The 21,132-nt window shown below is 50.2% G+C and overlaps 1 protein-coding gene across 3 annotated transcripts in view; it reads left to right on the top strand.

Moving 5' to 3' along the window:
- The first annotated feature begins 2,592 nt into the window (after positions 1-2,592).
- The window catches only part of Rgs10 (regulator of G protein signaling 10), a 41,952-nt gene continuing 23,412 nt past the window's right edge, over positions 2,593-21,132 (top strand). Inside the window, exons 1-3 of one of the 3 annotated variants that reach the window (XM_051145387.1) lie at positions 2,593-2,740; positions 17,862-17,980; positions 19,123-19,209. In XM_051145387.1, coding sequence (XP_051001344.1) covers positions 2,728-2,740; positions 17,862-17,980; positions 19,123-19,209 — 219 coding nt within the window. In that variant the 5' untranslated portion in view covers positions 2,593-2,727. Of the gene's footprint in view, positions 2,741-3,662; positions 3,865-9,899; positions 10,027-17,861; positions 17,981-19,122; positions 19,210-21,132 lie in introns of those variants that run through there. The other 2 variants (XM_051145389.1, XM_051145388.1) reach the window with 2 other exon arrangements.

Raw genomic sequence — 21,132 nt, 5'->3', positions numbered from 1 at the left:
AACTCCCTATGTCGTCAAAGATGATCTTAAATTTCTGATCCTCCTGCCTCCTACTCCTGAGAGCCGGTGTTGCATGTGGACACCATCATGCCCTGCTCTGTCTCAGGCTAGAGATCAAACCCACAGCTTGGTGCTTACCTAGTAACTGACCCACGTTCGTCAGCAGCCAGGATTACCCAGGTTTTACTACATCTATTTAGTTAGCTATTTTTACTTTATGTGTGTGAGTGTTTTCCTTGCCAAGCACGCATGTATAGCACACACATGCATGTTAGGTAACCTGGAACTGGGGTTACAGATGGTTGTGAGTAACCATGTGGGTCCTGGGAGTGAATCCGGGTCCTCAGCAAGAGCATCAAGTGCTCTACTCACTGAGCCATCTCTCCAGTGCCCATGCTTACTTATTTTGTGGGTATAAGTGTAAGAGTGTATGTATCAGATGGGTGTGGTGGTGCACGCCTTTAATTCCAGCACTAGGAAGGCAGAGGCTGGTGAATCTCTGTACATTTCAAGGATAGCCTGCTCTGCATTAGTGAGTTCCAAGACAGCCAGCGCTGCTTAGAGAGCCTATTTCAACACAACCAAAAATGAATGTACATGAGTGCTGCGAATGTGGAGGTCAGAGGACAGCTTACATGAATCAGAGTCAGTTCTCTTTTTCTGCCATAGTGCATTCTGGTACCTACTGAGCTGTCTCACCCATCCTACCAAAGTTTTTAAGTTCCTGGGTAGGATAAGCCACTCAGACCTATTACAGCTCCAGGGCCCCCGGCTTCCTGCCCACAGCAGCAGCTGGTCTTTGATGTAAAGTCAGCAGGGGAAGGGATGAGGCCTAATCTAGTTACCTTGTTGGTCAATCAGCTGCCATCAAGTCTTTTGAAGGCTTGAGTGAGAGTAGCAGCAGAGGGACTTGGAGGATAAGGGTCAGTCTTGCAGGATGAGGGTCCACAGTTGGCGGCGAGACTGAGCCCCAGAACCTTGCTCTGACAGTTTGAGGTGTTTTACTTTTTTTTTTTTTTTTTTTTTTAAATTCTGAGTCAGGGTCTTACTCACTATATAGCTGTCCTGGAACTCTCTATGAAGACTAGTCTGGCCTCAAACTCACAGAGATCCACCAGCCTCTGCCTCCACCTCAAGTGCTGGGATCAAAGGTGTGCACCACCATAGGCCTTTTACTTTTATTCCTGGTCTTCTGCACGCTAACTTGCTGACACTGGCTCTTAGATCTTTGGACACTATGAATATGAGTGTTTTTTTCTGCGTGTGTGTGTGTGTGTGTGTGTGTGTGTGTGTGTGTGTGTATGTGTATGTGTGTATCTGGTGCTCGCAGAAGTCAGAGGAGGACATCAGGCCTCTTAGAACTGGAGTTGTTGATGGCTGTGAGCTGCCATGTGGGTTCTGAGAATCGAACCTTGGTCCTCGGCAAGAATAAGTGCTCTTGGCTACTTAGCCATCTCTACAGCCACAGGTAACAATTTCATGAGTGAAACAGAAAAGAAAACCAAACTGTTTACTAACTCTTTTTTTAAAACATGTTTTTATTTAGGTATTTATATAATGAGTGCTCTGTCTACACACCAGAAGAAGAACTTGATCCCAGTATAGATGGTGGCAAGCTATCTTGCGGTTGCTGGGAATTGAACTCAGGACCTCTAAAAGAGCAACCAGTACTCTTAACCTCTGAGCCACCCCTCCAGCCCTATTTACTAACTCTTAACCCGGGGTCCTTTGACAAGCTCACAGGACAGAGAAAGGGATCTAAAGCTGTTTACTTTCCCCATTGTTTCCATTGTCTCAGAGCCCTGGAGGACTTGGTGCAGGAGGGCTGGGCGCAGGAGGGCTGCAGAGCTATCCTAAGCCACCTTGCTGAGGGGATAGTGGGGAGGAGCTGGATGTGAGTGTTGGGTTTGGCTGCCTGTGTCTAACTTGTACTTCCTTGTGCTTGGACTCCTTCTTTGCTGTGTTAGCATCGGTGTATCTGTGAAACTTTCAGTGGAGGTGGCAGGGAAAATTCTGTTATTGTTCTCAGAAGGTCTCACTGGGATGGTTCAACTCCCCCCTTTTTTTCTTTCTCTTTCTCTCTCTTTCTCTCTCTCTCTCTCCCCCTCACTCCCCTCTCCCTCTGTCTATCCCTCTCTGTCTCCCTCCTTAGCCCCTCCCTCCCTCCCTCTCTGTCTCCCTCCTTCCCTCTTCCTCCCTCTCTCCTTCCTTCCCCCTTCCCTCCCTCCCTCCCTCCCTCTCTCCCTCCTTCTCTCCCTCCTTCCCTCTCCCTCCCTCTCTATCTCCCCCCTTCCCTCCCTCCCCCTCTCTCTTCCTCTCTCTCCCTCCTTTTCCCCTCTCTCCCTCTCTGTCTCCCTCTGTCTCTCTCTCTCTGTCTTTCTCTCCCTCTCTTCCTCCCTTCCTTTTTTCTTTCTTTTTCTACTCTCTAGGTATCCCTGCCTGTCCTAGAAATTGCTATGTAGACCAGGTTGTTTTTTAAGTCAAAGAATCCTCCTGCTTCCGCTGGGACCGCTGCGATTAAAGGAATGCACCACTACACCTGTCCCTGTTGGTTTAGGCTCAGCCCTTACAGAGCGCTTGTCTAGGACCCAGTGGCTGGAAGCTTGTCCCGGGAGGGGGCCAACAGCAGCCGGAAACATTCATAAAGCGCCGCTTGGAAGCCAGGCTCTCTGAGGGTGCTCACCTGCTAGCCGCGCCTGAAGACCTCTGCAGCCTTCAAGGGGTGGAATGTCCTCTTCGGGTACCACAAAGGGCCGCGTTTGGAAATGATGGAGTGGGGAAGGGTAGGGAGAAAGATGGAGAATAAGCACAGAGGGCCAGAGCTGAGGTGGCGTTGGGACTGCAGGGGGGACAAAAAGGGAGGAAAATAGAGCAAAATGGGAAGCTCAGAATAGAAGATATAAAGGAAAGTGCTAACTAGTGAAAATCCCGAGAAAGAACGCGCGCGGGGGGGGGGGCGGCGGCTGGGGAATGGTTTAGAAAAATAGCAATTAGCACAGCTAAAAATAAGGACCAATTTCGAGACAAAGCCAGATCCACAAGGAGAAAAATAAAACTCGCCAGAAAGACAATTCCTTGCAAACCAAATGCTCAAGAAAACGGGGCTAACGACACCCCCCTCTTGAGCTGTTTTGTAGAAGAAATGAGAAACTAGATGGGCGTTGAGCGCGGCGCTGAGCAGGTGTCAGGCACCAGGAGAGGAGCGACAAGCCGGGCGCTGGGACCTACGGGGATTCCGGTAGTTGAGCGCAAAGGTCCTCCTGAGACTGTACCCAAGTGTCGTCCAAGTTAAAAATGTGCCGGCGCGCTCCGTTCCGCTCGGGAACCGCAGAGGCTCAGACAGCATTCTCCAAGGTCTCGAAGCCCGGCACAGTCGTGGCGTGGGCTGGAGTGGGTGCCCACTCGCGGCGGCTTGGCTCGGGACTCTGGTGACGCCTCTCAGGCATTCTCGGCGTGAGCAGGCCTTGCGCCCACGGAGTCGGAGTCGGGTAGACCCGGGGGCGATCTGGGAGGTGACTCGGGCCTGGCGGGGACACACAACGTTGTGCGTCTCTCAGGCCGTGATGGGAGGGACCGGGATGTGCGCGGGAGCTGAGGGTCACCCGGGGCCACCGAGCCCTGCCCTGCGCGGGTAGCTGGGGGCTGGACCCAGTTGCCCACGGGCGCGGGTGGGCAGGGAGAGAGGAGCGCGGCAGAGAGGAGGCGACGGGCGGGGCCTGGAGGGGCGGCGTCGCGCGGGCTCCTCCTCCTCCTTGCCCTCTTCGGGCTCAGCAGCCGCGCTGCCCGGTTGCTCCGTCCTCTGGGCGCCCGCGGCGATGTTCACCCGTGCTGTAAGCCGACTGAGCAGGAAGCGGCCGCCGTCTGGTAAGCGGCCGCGGGCGCTGGGGCACGGGAAGGGCAGGGTCGCGGGGTCCCCTGTCGCGGCACCGCGGTGCCGCCGGGACAGCAGCCGCGCTCCTCCCCGCTCGCTCTGTCCCAGCCGCGGCGGGAGCGCAGAGCCGGGAGCCGCCCGAGGAGGAAGTTGGGCTTGAAGCGGGAGCCACAGCAGCTTTCTTTCCAGAGAAGGTCTAGGAGCCACGGGAGACATCTAACAGCTCCACACTCCGAGGCAGCGTGAGAGCCAGACTCCCCTTCTGCGTGCATCCTTCTCCGCGGGCCAAATGGGAAGGATGCTCCATTGGACCTCTGCATCCCCTGAGGGCCCGGTCCCACGGCGCCAAAAAGTGGAGTCCCTAGGTGGCAGCACACCAGGGCGGGGTGGTGGTGGTGGTGGTACTTATGTGACACGGCGGAGGAGTCATTTTGTCTTTCCCCCCCGGAACCAACCCGACCCATAGTTTGGGGCAACTTGGCAAGACAAAGAACCCACGGTGCAGAAACGGTGATTTGAACCGAGTCATCCTTTTTTGCTCATAATAACACCCGACACTCTGATGGCTGGTGCTGTGGCCAGCTGGGTTGACACCCTCCCTTCTCCCTTAGAACCGCGTCGGGAGGGGTGGGGTACTGAAGCCAGGGTGCTGGGTAACCAGCTCCACTCTTACTTGGTGGGTCTCTTAAAGTAACCTTGTTTGCTTGACTCTGGGTTCCGAGTTCACAGGCTTGCTTTCCTGTCGCCCGGAGATTCATGACGCGTTAGCTGGTTTCCTCTTTTCACCTAAACATCAAATGTGGTTAAGCCACTGCAATCAGACAGAGACCCAATCCCACTGCCACCACTCCCCAGCTGTGCAGCCTCTTTGTGAGTAAGGATGTGCAAAGTGTAGCTTTAAGTGCTTAATTGGAGCCTGCCCTCCACCCATCAACTCATGCAAATCATTTCATTAAATATTTAAGACGACCCCACTAAAGTCAGATCCCATGGAGTTATTGTAAGGAGTTTGCACCGTTGCCTAATATGCTTTAGAGTGCTCCATTAGGGTTTTCCATGCAGTCAGATTCCCTCGTGAGTGCTGATGACCAACACAGGCCACACCGAATGGTGGTCAGATTCTAGGCACTGGAGTTAAACTTCTGACTCCAATCTTGACTCCGCCACTCTGCGACACTGAATAATGAATGTCCTTGGACCTCTCTGTGCCACAGAGCTGTGCTGGTGCTGGCTCAGTGTAGCTTGCAAGAGCCAATTGCTGACTGTTCAGGGCACCTGGGAACTGGTTGCTAAGCCATAGGTAGACCGGAATGAACCGTGGTGGGACATATCAATATATATCAGACGTCGAGACTTGACGAGCCTCTGTACTGTGGATTTAAGAGGGCTGTGGACGTAACTACATACTTGTTTGTTTGTTTCAATTACATTTATCACCTGTGTGCCTGTGTGCAAGCTACGGCTTTCGTGTGTAGGTCAGGAGACAGCTTGTGGAAATCAGTTTTCTTTTACCATATGGGTCTTCAACCTCAGGCCGTCAGGCATGGATACGAGCATCCTCACCCACTGAACCATGTTGCTGTCCCTTAATCACAGAGTTTAACTCTGATAAATATGTGCTCACGTTACCAACAGCAGGGTCAGCAGTTAAACATGAGAAGTGCTAAGTGCAACGCTAGATACATGATGAAGGTACAGGAGTTTCTAGTTCTCTTTCTCTTTCTTATTATGTAGAGGAACGGTGACTAGCCCTGCATAGGTTGCTTTTGCTTAGAATTATATTTGGCCTGAACACAATATAAATAGAAACCACTGAATCATGGCAGATACATGGCTTTAGGATGCTTTTTGCATGTGGCCAGGTTGCATTCCCTAACTAAAGGGCAGTTTCACAAACATTAGCACCACCCGTTTGTCTGTTCCAAGGCAACAGACTAACTCTGATAACGTTTGCCCACACCGCTGATAGAGAGGCCAGCAGTTACACAGCAGGGCTTGGTGTTGGCTGTCTGGGATGCAAGAGCTCAGTTTCCTTGAAACCTATGGGCACAAGGTCTGCTGCCCTCGAGAAAGGACTCGATCCCCTGCCAGTTTGGTCACTATCATCCCCACCCGACAGGAAAAAAAAGAAGGAGCCAAAAGAGAAAGGAGGGAAGGTGAGGGCTCCTAACAGAGATGGGGGTGGAGGGAGAGCGGGGGGGGGGTGGGGGACAGCAGGCGAGCTATCCTCAGGACCGTTAAGGGTTTGGGGGGGAGGGTAGTTCTGATTAATTTTTTTTCTTGTGCTAGAGGTATGCCCAAGACCCTGCACATGTAGGCGAGTGGTCTGCTACAGACTGACATCCCCACCTGAACTTCATTTTTAAAGAGCTTTTCCAAAATATCTGACTGAGGCCCCACTAAAACTGGATGTGCCCCTGCATGAGCCTGCAAGCCTGCTCCCCCTCCCCCTGCAAGCCTGCCCCCCCTCCCCTGCAAGCCTGCCCCCCTCCCCCTGCAAGCCTGCCTCCCCTCCCCCTGCAAGCCTGCCCCCTGCAAGCCTGCCCCCTCCCCCTGCAAGCCTGCCCCCCCTGTAAGCCTGCCCCCCTCCCCCCTGCAAGCCTGCCCCCCTCCCCCTGCAAGCCGGCCCCCTTCCCCCTGCAAGCCTGCCCCCTCCCCCTGCAAGCCTGCCCCCTCCCCCCTGCAAGCCTGCCCCCTACCCCCTGCAAGCCTGCCCCCCTCCCCCCTGCAAGCCTGCCCCCTCATCCCCCTCAGAGCATTTTCTCATTTATTTAGCTTAAAGAGCCCATGTAAGCTGAGGGCTGTAAGCCTCACCTCTTCTAAGGTCATCGTTGGGGGAGGGGGTCTTTGCTGGAGGCCGTATGTTCTGCCTACCAGGTAGGGGAAGTAGGGGGCTCGGCACAAGTCAGTCCGCAGTTCAATCTTAGAGAACCAAAGGGGCTCTGGAAGAGTCAGCTTCACTTTCAGCAAGAACCCCAGTGGTGCTTATGCTGAAGTGTGAGGACGCCTCAGAGGATCCCGTCCCTTACTCACGACCTGCACTGCTAATAACTGGCAAGATCCTACCTCAGAACCAAAGTAAAAGCCATGCCCCTGGCCTCACCCTATACCTAGACTGCCTGGTAGCCTGCCAGAGATGCTCTCTTACATTATCCCTTTAAGCCATGGGAACAGTTTCAGAGTTAGTCCTGGGCTTAAAGTTTTATTTAAAGGTAAGAGTCTGCACAGAAATGTTTTTCTTTGTTTTGTTTTGTTTCATTTCTCCTTGTAGCCTTCGCTGTCCTGGACTCACTTTGTAGACCAGGCTGGCCTTGAACTCACAGAGTTCCACCTGCCTCTGCCTCCCCAAGTGCTGGGATTAAAGGTGTGCGCCACCTTGCCTGGCATGTGGTTTTTTTTTTTTTTTTTTTTTTTTAACAAATCTACAGTGAAGCATCTTGGCAGTTGGGGAAACTTGCCTTTGTCGAAACTCAAGGGCCGGGCCTGGGGGTTGGGAGAGGGTGAGGCTAGCCCACAGGTGTGGAAAGGCCAGGATGAGATGGTCCTTGGGACAGGATGAGGCTAGCCCACAGGTGTGCAAAGGCCAGGATGAGATGGTCTTTTTGTCCAGATGACATCAACTCAGCCTGCTTGGGTCCTACCAAGAACAGCTTGCAGATGACATGGGTGGCTTCAGTAGCTGCTACTCATCTGTATTTTATCTTTTATCTTCTTTCCTCAGAGCAGAAGACTTAGACAGATGCCCAGGCAGGGTCTGCACTGGCCATTGCCTAGTGCTTTCATGGGAAGCCAGGCCCTTCCCTCCTGGAGCTGAGGGATCCCTTTGACCCCCTCATGCTGGGCTCTGAGAACTTGTTGTTTAGATGCTACTAAATATATTCTGGTCACTTCTGCTTCCCCCAGATAGCTGTCCACTGCAGCAGCCTGGGGGTGGCAGTGAGAGAAGAGGGGCCTCAGGCAGGCAATGGCAGCGGCCCCCTGATAAGAGTGGTCAGGAGGCGTCCACTATATGAAACAGTCCGTGCAGACTTCCAGGGACAAATATCTGTTTGGGTCTGGCTCCCATTTCTCGAGGGCCATGCCTGGTGCTCAGGGTCGCCATGCTGCCTTTCCACCTCGTCTGTCTTTCTTTTCAACCCATTTTCTGGCCCCTCACTCTGCTTTGGGGAGGTATTGGGTGTTCCTGCCTCCTTGAGGGTGGCCTTCCTCCAGGCCCAGCTGGTCCTCTGCATGCTGATAGCACTTTGTCTCAGAAGAAGGGAAGTTGGGTCTCCGGGTGGAGACTAATTCAGGGCTACTTATTTCCAAAGAAGCAGACAAGATAGCTGGTCTTGGAGCCTAGTCTGGGGCTTACTTGCACACTCGTCTGCTCAGTCACCTTGTTAAATATTTAGTGAATAAATATGGAGGTGACAGCTTCTCCCATGTCCTTCCCTTCCTGTCTGGGAATTCCTGGTCTTGTTTTCTCAATTCATAGTGAATCTGTGACTGAAAGTCAGGGCTTTCATTTCTTGCATGTTTACCTCCCCAGCTTCCTCAGCCAGCCATGGGGAGATGATAGAATCCAATCTCCTCCATCCCGTGGCTCGCTTCCACTCACCTGTGTGCGCGTCGTTGGGTTACCGTACATTCTCAGTGACCGTCACCTGTTTTTAGTGGCTCCTTTTCCTTTCAGTGCCTCTGACCCCTTGATCAGTGCTCAGCTCAACAGTGTATTGATCACTATAAACTATATTCCGGAGTACCAGATGTGAGGTCGGCCCCTGAGGAACACATTGACTCTGTTCTTAGAAAATGTGTGGGCTGGCGCCTGGGAAGAGAGCACAGTTGGTGAAGTGCCATTATTTGGACCTGGGGGTGCTGAGGGTGCTGCCTGCTTGTAACCCCAGTGCTGGGGACGTGAAGGCATGTGGATGCCTGGAACTCACTGGCCTGCAGGTCTAGCCTATTTAGCTGGCTAGCGGGAGACTCTATTAAAAGACAAGGTGGACGGTGCCTGAGAAGAGACACCCGAAGCTTCACGCGCACCTGTGCAGCATACACAGGAACAGGCACACACAGAAATATGTTGGTTGGGCGGGGGGGCGGTGGGTGAGTAGCAGGTACAACCTGCTGAATTCAATCCCCAGGACAACGTAAAACTGGCCATGCTGGATTTTTAGGAGATAGGAGGCTCAGAAATTCAAGATCATCCTTAGCTGCCCGGCAAGTCAAGGCCAACCAGAGCTACATGATGCCCTTTCTCAACATGCTCTCGCACGCACGCGCATGCACACACACACAAACACACACACATGCTCAGACACACAACACTCACACACACACACCCTCACATACAGCCCTCAAAGTAAAACAAAAACAGACTATAACCACCTCTCCTCCCCAAATGAAAAAAAAAAAAAAAACCACCACCACTAATAACAACAACAAAACCAAGCAAGCAAGCAGGAAAATAAATGTACGGACTAATTCATGAATCCTGGTGAACTTGAGAGGCTGAGGCCGGGCGGGGGGTGGGGGGTGGGGAGTTTGCTGGAAATTTGAGACCAGCCAGAGCTACATATGAAGAGCTTGCCTTAACACTGCCTCCCTCTCACACACAAAGAACGCATGGCTGGTTCTGACAACAGATCTTTACAGGGTTTGGGATTCACACAGTGCTTTATGTGTGTTGGGTAAATGCTCTGCTGCTGAGCCCCAGCCCTAGCCCAGAAGCTCCTTATCCTGAAGTGAGGTAGAGACAGGGAAGGAGTGTGGTGAGGAAAGGGACATTTATGCATAAATGTCAAGCCCTGTTCTTGGAGACAAGGAAAGTCAGTGGTGACCGGGACTTGGGGCCATTGTCATTTTTTTCAGGGCCTTAGGGGCCATCGTTGTTTTTCTGGGCCTCTTGCCGCTTAGAAAGCGGGGATTCTTGGGAGGGCACACACACGACAGTCTGGCATCCCCATTTCCTTCCCTCTAGTTGATGCTGACAACTGTGGCCATCTGCTGTTTAGTCCACCCAAAAGAGGATGTTGAGGATAGTTTTTTCTTCGGACCCGAGGGCGCCAGGGAGCCCTGAGCCCCTGTCTTTCTCCTACAAAGCGGATCCAAGAAGGGAGCTGTGCTTTGGTCTGCCGGATCTTCTAGGTGGACTGGAGGGAGCATGGAATGTAAGGACTACCCACCGCCCCCCTCAGCCCCTCAGAACTTCTTCTTAACTTGCTGGGGGGGCGGGAGGATGGAACAGGGCCCAACGGGGAGGGTGTAATGCCGAGACAGGCACACTGGTGCCTTCTGAGAGTCTGCTGTGCTCACTGGCACACTTCGAGCTCTGAGTCCTCTCGCATTGAGCTGTGCCATCCTCCAAGGCCTGTCCTCTTGTTCTTGTCTTGGGCGCCGGATGTGAGTAGGGTGGTTTCAAAAAGTTTTAGACTTCATCATCGTTTTCTACTAACTGCAGAGCTTTTTTCCCAAGCCCCCAGCTGGGGCCTGGCGAGCCTGTAAGGCAGTTCTCAGGGGCTAAGTGCCGAGTGGTAAATAGGCAGAGTAATATTTATTTATTTTTAAAATATTTTTAAATTAATTAATTTATTTATTCAGGGTACGTCTCAGTTATCTTTCCCTCACTTGTAGCCACCCGTTCCTCCCTCCCTCCTGCTTTCACCCTATTCCCCCTTCCCTAGGTCTATGACCGAGCGGGGCCTCCTCCCCCACTATATGGTCATAGGCTATCTATCAAGTCTCATCTTGGTAGTCTGCTTATCCTATTTAGATATAGAATTTCCATGACCCAGTTTCGGTGGAGTCTTAAGTAGATCAACAGCTAAAACAAACAGATTCTCTGCTTCTAAATTGAGATGTAACTTAAAAAAAAAAAAATTGTACTATGCTTGATACACTATGGGTGATAGGAACTTTCTGAATAAGTTTTGTGGGTGTGGTTTTCCCTTGAGACTTCATGTAAAGAGGAGTATTTGTTTGTATTCCTTTTTCTTTGTTTCTTGTCCCTCCCCCAACCCCCAATTTGTTTTTAAATTTAATTTAATTTTATTTTATCTTTGGTTTTTCGAGACAGGGTCTCTCTGTGTAGCCTTGGCTGTCCTGGACTCGCATTGTAGACCAGGCTGGCCTCGAACTCACAGGGATCCACCTGCCTCTGCCTCCCAAGTGCTGGGATTAAAGGCGTGCGGCACCACCGCCCGGGTTAAACCGCCCCCCCCCCCACTTTAAGAACTTTTATGGGCCAGGGTCTTATGGAGCTCACACTGGTCTCAGGACTTTGCTAGGTAGCCAAGGCTAGCCTAATCTTCATACCTGTCAACCTTCTAAATACTGGATTACAGACGAGAGAGCCACGTTCACTCGAAGGGAGAGTGCTTGAAAGGAAGGTGGGGTATCCTGTCTAAGTGCTTTGGAATTCAGGGCCATCATCCCTGCCTTTTCCTGGGTGTGAATGTCTCCTCTGTCACTGTGCTGTGAGTTTATGGGTACTGCGAGCAGGGCCTGTGAGGATGTAAGTCTTAGCCTCTGCTATTGAGGAAGTTGAATGTGGAGGCTTATTAAAATATCATTTGGATTGGGGAAATGGGCTGTGCGGGTTCCTTACGAGGCTCTCCCTGCAGAATAGCGGGAGAAAGCCAAGCTGCAAACATTCAGGTCTGATGACGGCTGCACACGCCTGCCTTTTGAGTGTGGATTTCTAGGGAATTCCTGTCTGGAGAAAGTCTCCATCAGCCGTGACATCACAGCTACTATAAATAATGTATTACAAAACGGATTGCAAGCAACAGGCCCCAGCCATCTGCATGGCAGTGCTGCATGCATCTTCGAAGACAGGCTTTTACTGAAGTCAGAAACCACACAGGGACAGCACAGATGGAAACGAAAGTGTCGGCGCCCTCTGCCTGTGCTAGGTGTGTCTAGCTCAAGTCCTACACCCCCCCCCCCCCCCCCCCCCCGCTACCCCGACTTCCCCAGTACAGAACCGACCCAACGTTTCTGTCTTCACCCACACTGTAATTGGTATTTGTCACCCCCACCCCTGTCTCTCCTTCTCTTTCTCTCTCCAGGATGTCACCACATAGATCTGGCTGAACTCTCTGTATAGAGCAGGCTGGCCTCAGACTCAGAGACGTGCCTGCCTCTGCCTCCCCAATGCCGGCATTAAAAGCATACCCTGCAGCTGTTAGCCTCTTCAGTGCTGTTCCTTTCTGGCCTCTCAATGTAAAAATGAACAGGAATCAAAATTAAACAGCCGTGGAACCCTGTGGGAAAGAGCAGGTGCCCTGGTGCCAGCCCGCCGGCCCTGCCTGAGACCAGGATTTTCACTTCCTACCTAGGTGACTCTTTCACGTCTCTCATCTCAGCTTTCTCACCTGTAAAATGGGGGTGCTGTAAATGTTGCACGAGTGCTTTCAACCCACATGAAAGTGGGGTGCGAAACCGCATACCTGGAAAACCACTTGTAGTTGGTTTTGTCATCAGCTGAAGATAAATTTATTGTGTGTGTGTTTATTGTCATTATTAGTAATAGGCATGGTAGTATTTTGAGAGTGTCTCCCATACAGTCCTGGTTGGTCAGGAGCTCCCCACGTGACCAGCCTGGCCCTGAACTTGCAGGGATCCTCCTGGTACTGCCTCCAAGTGTGGGATTACAGATGTGTGCCACCATGGTGTTGAGTAAGCTTGCTTGCTATTGATAACAGCTATTCTTTCTCTTGGTGTTACAAGGTGAAACCTCACATTTGAAGTGACCAGAGAGGTTGGACGTAGTGGCGGACACCTTTAAACCCAGCACTCAGGAGGCAGAGGCAGGCGGATCACTGTGAGTTCGAGGCCAGCCTGGCCTACAACGCAAGTCCGGGACAGCCAAGGTTACACAGAAAAACCTTGTCTCAAAAAACCAAAACCAAAACAAAAGACCAGAGAGAGCGTAGGATCTCTTGGTCAATATAAAAAAGTAGATTAAGTTTCCTGAACAGGAGACACTGAGTCACCAAAGTCTTCTGAATTTAGGACGATGCCAGATAGAAGAAAGCTGGTGATCTACTTCACAGGAGCCTGGAGATGGTGCCTTGCTGTGACCTGAGTGCAGTTTGAATGTGTCTCAAAGCTCCTGTATTGAAACACAGTTTCTGTTGTAAGGTGTTAGGAAGGTGGAAGAAACTTTTTTTTTTTTTTTTTTTAAGAAATACTGTTTAGAGTAGGGGCCCTTAGGAACTGAATCAATGAGCCAAAGCAAACTTCTTGCTTTATAAAGTAGCCTGCCTCAGGTGTGTTGTTACAGAAATGAAAAAACAGACAAAATATAGATGCCATTAAGTGAATTGTGTTTGGAGATGTTGTACCAGGAAGATCTGTTTGTTGTAAGAACAACAAACTATCTTAATCAGACTTGAAAGTCAGGCTGGGCCTGATGGCCTGGACCTGTAATCCCAGCTCCTCAGGAGGCTGAGGCAGGAGGATTGCCAGGATCGAAACCTATCTGGGCTACAGAGTTAGTTCCAGGGACAGCCTGGACAACCCTTTCTCAGAACGAGGAGGTGGCAGAAGGGAGCATGTCTTAGCGGTAGAGCATTTGCCTAGCATGTGCAAGGAACTGGAGTCAACCCCCAGTGTTGAAAAACAAACAACAAAAAAACCTTAAAGTCAATCTGAAGTCTTGGAAAAGATCCAAACTAATACCCAAGGAAAGTGAAAAACACATGACAGGAGCTGGTAGAAGAGCTGTGTGGGAAAGTTACAGTGGCAGAAGTGGATAAAAGGGAAGGCTTTCTTTTAGTTAAGAGACCTGAAGTCCAAAAGATGGTTCAGCACCTAAGAGTGTGTATCATTCTCTGGAGACTTAAATTTGGTACTCAGCTTGCTGGTCAGGTAGCTTACAACCATGGGGAACTTCAGCTCTGATGCCCTCTTCTGGCCTCCTCTGGCCTTGCACTCACTTGCACAATGCTCCCATCCCATATATACACGTGATTAAACACACACACACACACACACACACACACACACACACACACACACACACACACACACACACACACACACACACCACACACACACACAGAGTTCTAAAGTCAAAACTCCAATAACCAGAACTTTTGAGAATACCTCCCCTGAGTCACACAATATCATTGTTATTTTCTGATGCAAGAGAGACGGGAGCCCCGGCACATACCCACGAAGGACTACCATTTTCTGTGTCCTAACGACCCGGGAGCTCTATGGAGGCAACTTGATGAGGACAGATAGGTCCCACTGGTCCCGTGTGGTGTTACCCAGGATGTTTTCTTGTCTATTTTTTTTTTTTTCTTGGACTTTTGCTTTCCACTCTAAGGAGGCAGTCTAGATAGTGGATCTGGAGTTGCACAGCTGTGTGTGTGTATGTGTGTGTGTGCATATTCATGAGCACAGCACATTGTGGAAGCCAGAGACTGATGCCAGGTGCCTTCCTCAATTATTTCCACCATATTATTTTAGGCCATGGCTTCCCACTGAACCCGAGGCTTTGCGGTCCACCTCACGGGCCTTGTCCATGAGGCCCAGGAATCCTCCTGTCTCTGAACCCACCTGCACTGGGATCACACAGGCAATCCTGCTGCTCCTAGCTTTCCATGTGGGTGCTAGGACGGACCTCAGGTACCAAAGCAGCCACCTCACTTCTTGTTCAACTGAAAGCTGCCACCAAAAGTTACCCATAGATTTGATTGGCGCCAGCAGTAAAGGGGTGGATTTGCATTTCCCCAGCTGTGGAGCCAGCTCTCAACTGCCTGAGTGCCATGTGCATTTATTTGCCATAGCGCAGGGCAGTGGAACACTTAGCATGGTGTGGTTGATTATTTAAAGAGTGCCAGGAATGTTGGCGTCCTTTCAGACCACGGCTGAAGACGTGGAAGAGAGCTATGGCTGCCCAAGGTAGCTCTAGAACAGCACACTCGTGTTCCGGTGTTTATTTACTTAAGAGGATCTGCTGGGCCAGTGGAGTGAATGGTCAAACTGTTCTCGAGGGCAGAGGATAGAAGGTAAGTTCCTGGGATGCTTGGCGGGACGAGCCCTGCTTCAGGAATCTCTTGTAACGATGACTTAAAAATTTGTGTCGAGGGATTGACGTTCCGTGATACACACGGAGCCAGGAAGTCGTTTCCCACCCAGGAGCTGGAGAGTCGTCACGCTGGAGGGCCAGCAGGGTTATTTGGTAAATTGTTCTAGGGAGTTTGCTTTGATGAGAGCACTGGTGCCAGTAATTTCTCACTGATGAGCCCCGGCAGAAACTAGGTTTCTAATGCTGTTCTGTTTTATAGAGGTGCAGGCAATTGACCCCCAGAAAATTAAGATGTTAAAGCGTGAGTCTGGGTATGGTGGGACAGGCAGGCAGCATAGGCTACGTAGTGAGACCCTCTCTCAAAAAAGCAAAAAAAAAAAAAAAAAATCAAGGGAAGGATGGGTTGTTTTGCCCCCTAAAAGGACGTCACTATCAACTCTTAAGTATATTATCCCCGCCCCGTGTGTGTGTATGTGTGTGTGTGTGTGTGTGTGTGTATAGGTGTGTGTGTGTGTGTGTAGGTGTGCTAATGTGTGTGCATATGTTTTGAAGCCAGTGGACAGCCTCAAGGGTTATTCCTTAGTACCATTTTTTTTGAGACAGGGTCCCTTAGCAGCCTGGAGCTTAGCAGCTCAACTAGATTCACAGGTGGGTGCTGGGACTAGAACTCAGGTCCTCATGCTTGTGCAGATGGCACTTTACCAACTAAGCCTGCTCCTCAGCCCAAGGCTGGTATATTCTGATATAAGGTTTCTTTTTAAAATACATGGCCTCCTAGCTGCTTTCAGTGATCATTGTAAGATTTTTTTTTTCAATCATGCTTTAAAAATGATTTACTTTGTTGGTCTCTTAATGGAAAGTTTATTTTCTCCTAGATTCAAGCTTTTTTTTTTTTTTTTTTTTTTTTTTTTTTTTTTTTTTTAAATAAAACCTTGTCTCTAGTATCTGGGACAAAAAAAAAGGCAATTGTGGAAAAAAAGAACTAGCTGTAAATACAGTTCCCTTGGTAGGAGACAGAGACCGACACTCTGTGCTCTCACTGCTCTCTGATAGACCTCCTATTTTTATCCCCTAATGGACACCTGATAATTATACATATCCGTTAGATATGGTGGGGACATTTAAATGTATATTATGTAAGGATTAGGTCTGGGTGACTGCCATGTCTACCACTCAGTCTTCTCATTTCTTTGTGTTAGGGACATGACATGCAAAATCCTCTTGCCTGCTGTGGAGAAATACAGTTTGTGCTTCCGTCCTGAGTGTTTAGACAGTCCCCAGCTCAGAGGCTTCTCCTTAGATGTACACATGGATTTTATCCAAGACCTTGTAGCTCAAACCAGTCAAGCTGGGACTTGACCTTGAACTCAACCAAAGTGACATGCCAGTAGTTTTCCCACGATTCCATGTCCGGGCCAAGTCTGTACATCACTTCCTCCTTCAGCCAAGTGGCCCCAGAGTGATACTGCAAGGTCCGCTGTCCCCTTTTCTTTGCTATAGAGGGTGTTATGTGTCAAGCCTGTTGATGTAAGATGTTCCGTGCAGTCACCCATGCACCCTGTGTGCCAACAGGTTAGGGGGCTTCCTCAGGGTCAGTAACATTCTAATCTATCATCCATCCACCCATCCACCTATCCATAGGCAGGGCCTTATGTTTCACAGGCTGGCTTTGAACTCACTGTGTAGCCAAGGATGACTGAACTCCAGATCTCTCTACCTCCCAAGTGCTAGGTCCCACGCAGGTGCTACCATGGCTGCTCTTGTGCTAAGGATGGACCCAGGGCTCTGTGGGTGCTAGGCAAGCCCTTTCCCAACTGCTGCACCATCGGCTATGCTTGTAAAGATATGCCATGTTTAAAAGCAAAACAAAATGCCAGGCGCAGTGGCGCACACCTGTAATCCCAGTACTCCAGGAGGTTCAAGGCCAGCCTGGACTACGACGCGAGTCCAGGACAGCCAAGGCTACACAGAGAAACCCTGTCTCAAAAAGCAGACAAACAACTCCTCCCCCAAACAAAACTAATGCAGAGACCTCCACAATGAACCAAACTGCAGAAGTTTAAATAAAAACTGGACAAGTAACAGCATGATGCCAAACCACACAGACAGAGATCACCGGTGCTTCATTTAAAATGTTGGCCATTGTTTGCCATGGACTCAGGAAAGAACCCAGGGCTCTGCACACACTAAGCGCGCGTTCTACCCTTTTACCTTACGGATTCTTTGTGCATTAATTTTGAATTTTTAGACGACTACCTCGTGAAGACATTTATCTTGATGCCTGTGTATTCTCACGACTCTTGGCATGACTGTCCTGTTCCCGGCCCCACTTCACACTCTTCCTTACGTGCCACACAGGCTGAAGATGCTGCACTATAGGAGCTTTCAGATCCATGGACTCAGCCGGGCGGTGGTGGCGCACGCCTTTAGTCCCAGCGCTCAGGAAGCAGAGGCAGGCGGATCGCTGTGAGTTCGAGGCCAGCCTGGTCTACAAAGTGAGTCCAGGACAGTCAAGGCTACACAGAGAAACCCTGTCTTGAAGAATAAAACAACAACAACAACAACAAACAAACAAACAAAAAACCAAAACAGATCCACGGAGCCACCATGACTGTGCAAAGGGGGAGGGAAAAGACATGGTCGGGGTCCATAGGAGGTGGTCTGCAGAGCGGCTCAGGGCCAATGGACAAATTGGGACATAATAGAAATGGCAAGACCCACTACTTTCTTTGGCTTGAACCTCAGGGCTTTTTGTTTTATTTTGTTTTCTTGTTTTTGTCTAAACAGTGGCAGGAATAGTGACTACCACGTCAGTAGAACGAGCATTGTGACAGGCCCTACCATGTGTTGATGCCATTGGTGGTGATGACCTTGTTATGCACGCTGACCTTAATTTCCTCCCATGCACATGGTGCATGGGACAGAGCCTCTGGGTGGTGACACTGTCTGAACTGTGTTTTGTAGATATCCACGACAGTGATGGGGGCTCAAGCAGCAGCCACCAAGGCCTCAAGAGCACAGCCAAGTGGGCAGCCTCCCTGGAGAATCTTCTGGAAGATCCTGAAGGCGTGAAGAGATTTAGGGTTTGCCTTTTCATTGTTCATTAGCATTGATGCAAGAGGAAAAGTTTAGACACATGAATGATGGGGGATGGGGGGGGGGGGGACGCAGGGACCAGGACAATATTTAACACTGTCTGTGCTGACTGGAGACTGAAAACTGCTCATCTGTCATGACCACCTTGAACTTCCACTAAGGGACATGCAGCCTGTTGTCTCTGGTTTTCCTATAGTTAGTGGAGAGGAGAGTAGGGCCACAGGGGAGGGTGCTCTGTCTGAGAGGGATCTGGACGAAGGGTTTCCAGGACTGCAGGCATAGTCTGGGTCTCTCTGGTATGGAAGGTTATCCTCTTCTGTCTCAGACCCTGTCTGGATGCAGCTGGGCTAGTGAGGGAGAAAGAGGTCGGATGGTAACTGACAAAGTGAAGCTGAGGAAGGGATTGGCCAAAGGAGGGCTGATGTGACAAGAAAGGGCTCATGCCACCAAGAAATAGCTTTTCCTGTGCATTGGAGGTTATCACATGAATCCAATACTGACCCTTGGCAACGTGGCTTTTTAAGTGATGGGCCAAGGTGCTGCTGGTCTCCGTGGAATTCCTGGGTCAGGTGGGAAATCAAACGGTGAGCTTTGCCTGGAGGCCAGTGAAGTCTGAACACAGCCGCAGAGCTGACCATGTACTAACTTCTCACCAGAAGGGAAGCACACCTCCAACTTAAAACGGTCTACATTACTGTGATTTGAACAGGCTTAATGTGTTTTCTTTTCTTTTGTTAAAAAAAAAAAAAAAAAAAAAAAAAGACGGGGGCCTGGCTTTAGAGGAATGCACTTTGTTTAAACAGTATCTGGAAGGGGCTAATATATCTTCCGCCTTAATTTACTTTTTGGTAATTTATTGTCAGCTTAGAAATGTGAGTAGATTCCCCGCTTCATTTTTATTCTGTCTTGCAATGTCAAAACCATTAAGGTGAAATGCGTAAGAAATTCTTGCTTCAACATGAACCACGTTCTTTGTTTTTCCGGGTGGAGTTTTTTTTTTTTTTTTTTTTTTAAAGGGCTGATTAAACCAGGCCCCTCGGTCCACTTTTGCTAAGTCATCTTCTGAAAGGAAACTCTGCTTTCTCAATGTTGAGCGCTCTGTGATTTCGTCTTTCCTTTTTATCTACAGGAGTTTTTGAAGAAGGAATTCAGTGAGGAAAATGTCTTGTTTTGGCTAGCGTGTGAAGATTTCAAGAAAATAGAGGACAAAAAGGAGGTAGGTCTCTGCCGTCTGCTTTCTTCATCTGTTTCCCCGCTCATTACACACTCACAGACACATGTTGCCGAGATTTGGGAATTGCCCAAGACCGTCCTCACTTGTACCAGATTCGAGGAAAGATTTCAAAAATTCAGTTCGGATTCTGTTGACCAAATATTGGTAATTTTTTTTTTTTTGGAAAAGAGAGTGAGTCAGCCCTTTCTAAAGAGACCTGTCAAGCTGGCCAGTATGCGCAAAGTAAGTGTAAACAGTTTTCGTTTATTGTGTCCCCAAGGGTGACAATGGTGTTGTCAGATGTAAGCCATGCCATGTGTGGCCATGAAGGCACACCACTCATCAGAGGACCAGCAGCCAGTGACTGTGTGGCCCCTCCGGTAGCTGACAGGATTTCTATGTAGGGAGTTTGTGACTTCTCCCAGAACGTGTTTGTCTTTTGTCAGAGGTGGCCTTTGGTCCCCAGGCAGCCGCTGAAAGAGGGATGTAAGACAAGCGGGTGGACTGGGTGGGTTTCGGCCATCTTTCCAAAGGCCACAAGTCCCCTGAGGGCTGGCCCTCGTGCACTCTGCTTCTGTCTTGAGCTCACTGCCAGGAGCGCTCCACTACCCTTGTATTGTGTGCCTGACCTGGGGGACCTCTCTTTCCACAGAGTCTTCTCTTACATTGAACATCTGGATTCTTCTTTTACTCCTTCTAGTGCTGGGGCTTGGATCTAGGGCATGGGTCATGTCAGGCACACACCTTTTCACTGAGACTTGTGCCTTTTGAGACAGGGTCTCACTAAGTTGTCCAGGTTGGCTTTGAACTCAATCCCGATGGGCCACTGAATCTGAGAAGCCAGGGTTATAAGGCCACACCTCTTAAACCTTCCCAAATACTTCACCAACTGGGAAGCAGAGACGTTCAAATAGAAGAGCTTATGGGGGATGACTCTTATTCTGACTGCCACACTTGCCCTCCAAGCAGAGCATCTCCCCAGACAGATGTGGCTTGTAGGCTGCCAGGTTTGGAGATTCTGTCTCTTAAAGCTGGAATCTCCAGGACCAGCAGCCATTACATATTTGTAGGCAACAGCCTGGAAAACGCATCTCCCTGGTCTGGTGCAAGGCTCTCTCCCCAGGGTGGAGCGGCCTGTGGCTTTCCTCTTTGGAAAGGACAAGAAGTGAGTTTGAGATGAGTTCCTGTGGCTTGAGTCTCCCAGGCTGGCCTAGCCCCACTATGAATGATTGTGGAGCTTTTGTGTCTTTCTGCCATTTTCTCCCAGAGCATCCTGGATGGAGAAGGGACGTCATGGGGGAAGTGGGAAGTTGTACCAGCATTGGAAAGGTAGGATTCAAGCTTGCGGTCCCCTGGGAAGGAGGCCACACCCCTCTCCTCTTTCCCCAGCACTGAAGACAGGCCTGGGAGAACCTCTGCTATATGCTGGCCTTGTGACATCCAGTGTGACCAGCATCATACCATAAGCACCTAGCTTAGAGTTAGGCGGTCATGCCAATGGCCTTCATCTTGCTCTTTGAAGGTCAGAAGCGGGAGAGACCCACAAGAGAACAAATCTATCCTTGTGGCCCAGGCAGGAAGTAGAGGTCCTTGACAGAGCTGAGTTTTAACAGTGCTCTGGAGCCACCCCGCCACCTTCCTGTACCCCACCTGCCCTGTGTGTGTCTGTTCTTGTGGAGTGCCCAGCCCATTGCAGAGTGCCTGCTCAGTGCCAGGCACTGTGAAAAGAGCTGGAGACACCCGCCTCATGGGCAAAGCAGATGAGCTTCGTTAGAGTACCATGCTCTGCCAGTGCGGTGCACACAGATGTGGGAAGTGGGAAGTCTCAGGACCCTCAGGCAGCGGAGGTCACGGAGGTCTACTGGGAAGTGAGTTGGGGCCTGAAACTTGCAGTGCTGCTTGGGGAGAGGGAACCAGTGATTCTAG

Source organism: Acomys russatus, chromosome 5, assembly GCF_903995435.1.
Source record: "Acomys russatus chromosome 5, mAcoRus1.1, whole genome shotgun sequence".
NCBI lineage: Eukaryota > Metazoa > Chordata > Mammalia > Rodentia > Muridae > Acomys > Acomys russatus.
The sequence above is the reverse complement of the archived record's forward strand: the minus strand, read 5'-3'. Positions and strand labels throughout refer to the sequence as shown.